This window comes from Acyrthosiphon pisum, unplaced genomic scaffold (assembly GCF_005508785.2).
Source record: "Acyrthosiphon pisum isolate AL4f unplaced genomic scaffold, pea_aphid_22Mar2018_4r6ur Scaffold_1969;HRSCAF=2480, whole genome shotgun sequence".
Taxonomy (NCBI): domain Eukaryota; kingdom Metazoa; phylum Arthropoda; class Insecta; order Hemiptera; family Aphididae; genus Acyrthosiphon; species Acyrthosiphon pisum.
This window is the reverse complement of record NW_021768980.1, coordinates 3,420-5,308: the sequence shown is the minus strand read 5'-3', so window position 1 is coordinate 5,308 and position 1,889 is coordinate 3,420. Positions and strand designations below refer to the sequence as shown.

General features: G+C 30.5%; 1 protein-coding gene across 1 annotated transcript; it reads right to left on the bottom strand.

Annotated features, from left to right (window-relative positions):
- Positions 1-81: 81 nt before the first annotated feature.
- On the bottom strand, positions 82-1,405 carry LOC100573435 (KRAB-A domain-containing protein 2-like; the record flags this gene model as incomplete). The annotated part of the gene is made up of 3 exons (XM_008191053.1): positions 1,400-1,405; positions 383-1,304; positions 82-300 (listed from the first exon to the last, which is right to left on the bottom strand). Coding segments are annotated over exons 1-3 (1,147 nt in total), but the record flags the coding sequence as incomplete, so codon positions are not given.
- Between the last annotated feature and the right edge of the window lie 484 nt (positions 1,406-1,889).

Genomic DNA, 1,889 nt, shown 5'->3' with positions numbered 1-1,889 from the left:
AAAATTTTTTTTATTTATTATGGCAACTTAAGCTATCGTGACATTTAGAAGTACATAGTTTACCTGTGGCCCTACACTTACATTTATTTGTCTTGCATTGCTGTGTACAGTTACACCGGTCATATCCTTGACCGCCAAGATTAGAAAATTTTCTAGCTGCTTCTCTTAATGATATCGGAGGTGTTGTTGGTACTGTTTCAATCTGGACAAATGACTCTTTGCATATTTCAAATTGATTTCTAGCATAAAGTTGTTGAAGTTTACCTTCAGTGGTACCAATTTCATAATTATTGTTTTTTACTGAAAAAAAATCAGGTTTTAGTTATAACATGATAAAAAATAAAAATATACCTATAGGTATATAATTCATTATAAAAATTACCAGACAAAATGACTCCTAAAATGGATCGCAGATCACTCCGTGCTTTATCAACATCAGGTATTCTAATTTTAACGCTTTCGCCAATTTTGCCTTCACGAAGTCGACTTTCTGAGTTAGTCTTCATTTTTGAAGCTTGAACATTCAAATTATGCAACGATTCACTTTTTTTTTTTTCTATCGTTTCCTTTCTTGATTGTATAATATCAGCTGGTTCTTCGTCAATATCGATAATTTCTTCATAAGACGTATCAATAGATTTTTTTTCAATGTGTTTCTCAGCATTTATTTCATATGTGGTCTTTATAGAATTCAGTGCAGTTTCTAAATCTTCATCAGATTTGAGTTTATGTATGATACTTTCTGGTAGAGAAGTAGATTTCAGGCCTATTTTTGCACGTGTACCAAACATAGCCTCATAAGGAGAACACTTAATTCCGTGATATAAACTTCTATTTTTCATAAATTGAACGAATTTAAGTCCCTCGCTCCATTTATTTGTTTTGTTATCTGTTAACCAGGTGGCAAGCATATTTTCTACGTCCTGGTTAGCCCTTTCAACGGAGCCCTGGCTTTGTGAATGCCGTGGCTTTCCATGTACGATTTTCAGTTCTTCCCACATACTACATAACTCTTCAATAACCTTGTTAACAAATTCTCTACCATTATCACTTTGTAAGATACACGGAGCTCCAAATGTAGTAAAAATATCAAGTAATATATAGGCAACTTCCTCTGCACGTTTGTGTGTTAATGGTTTAAGTAAAACATACTTCGTTAAGTGATCTTGGTAAACTAAAATAAATCGATAATTTCCATCAGGTTGAGCTTGCATGTCAATCAAATCTACTTGACAACGAGAATTCATTTCTGAAGAAATTATTGGTTTAACAACTAGCCCTTTTTTCACAGTTTTACCTTTTCTCTGACACAATTCACATAGATTTAAATATATCATTAAACATTCCCTAGTAATGTTTTTATATTTTGCGTTCAGTTCATGTTCCATCCGGTTTCTACCTCCATGTCCAGTTTGCAAATGGACGTCATGAATTATGTTATACAACTCTTCATTATAAACATAATATTTGATAGTATTTGGATCAGTTACCGGAACAATTAATTTATCAATATTAATTACATTCATTATATCATAGCGCTTCAATAATTTATAATCATTTGGTTTTAATTTTGCTCCACTTTTTAACCGTTTGACTTCTGTTAATACTTGGTTATATTTTACTTTGCTTAAAAATACATTATTCGAATTTTTTTCACTCAGAAGAGTATTAAATTTTTCATAAAATTTTAAATCAACCATTTTAAATACTAAGAAAAATAAAAGTTTTAAGAAAATTCAAAATAATAATAATATGTGTTTAAACACAACCGATCCGTTAAATGATGTTATTACACTGATCGGAAATTCTATATTATATCTCCGGTATAGATTGTCGTTGGTAAACCTCTGATATTAATGCTATTAATTATTATCCTTACTATATTATTA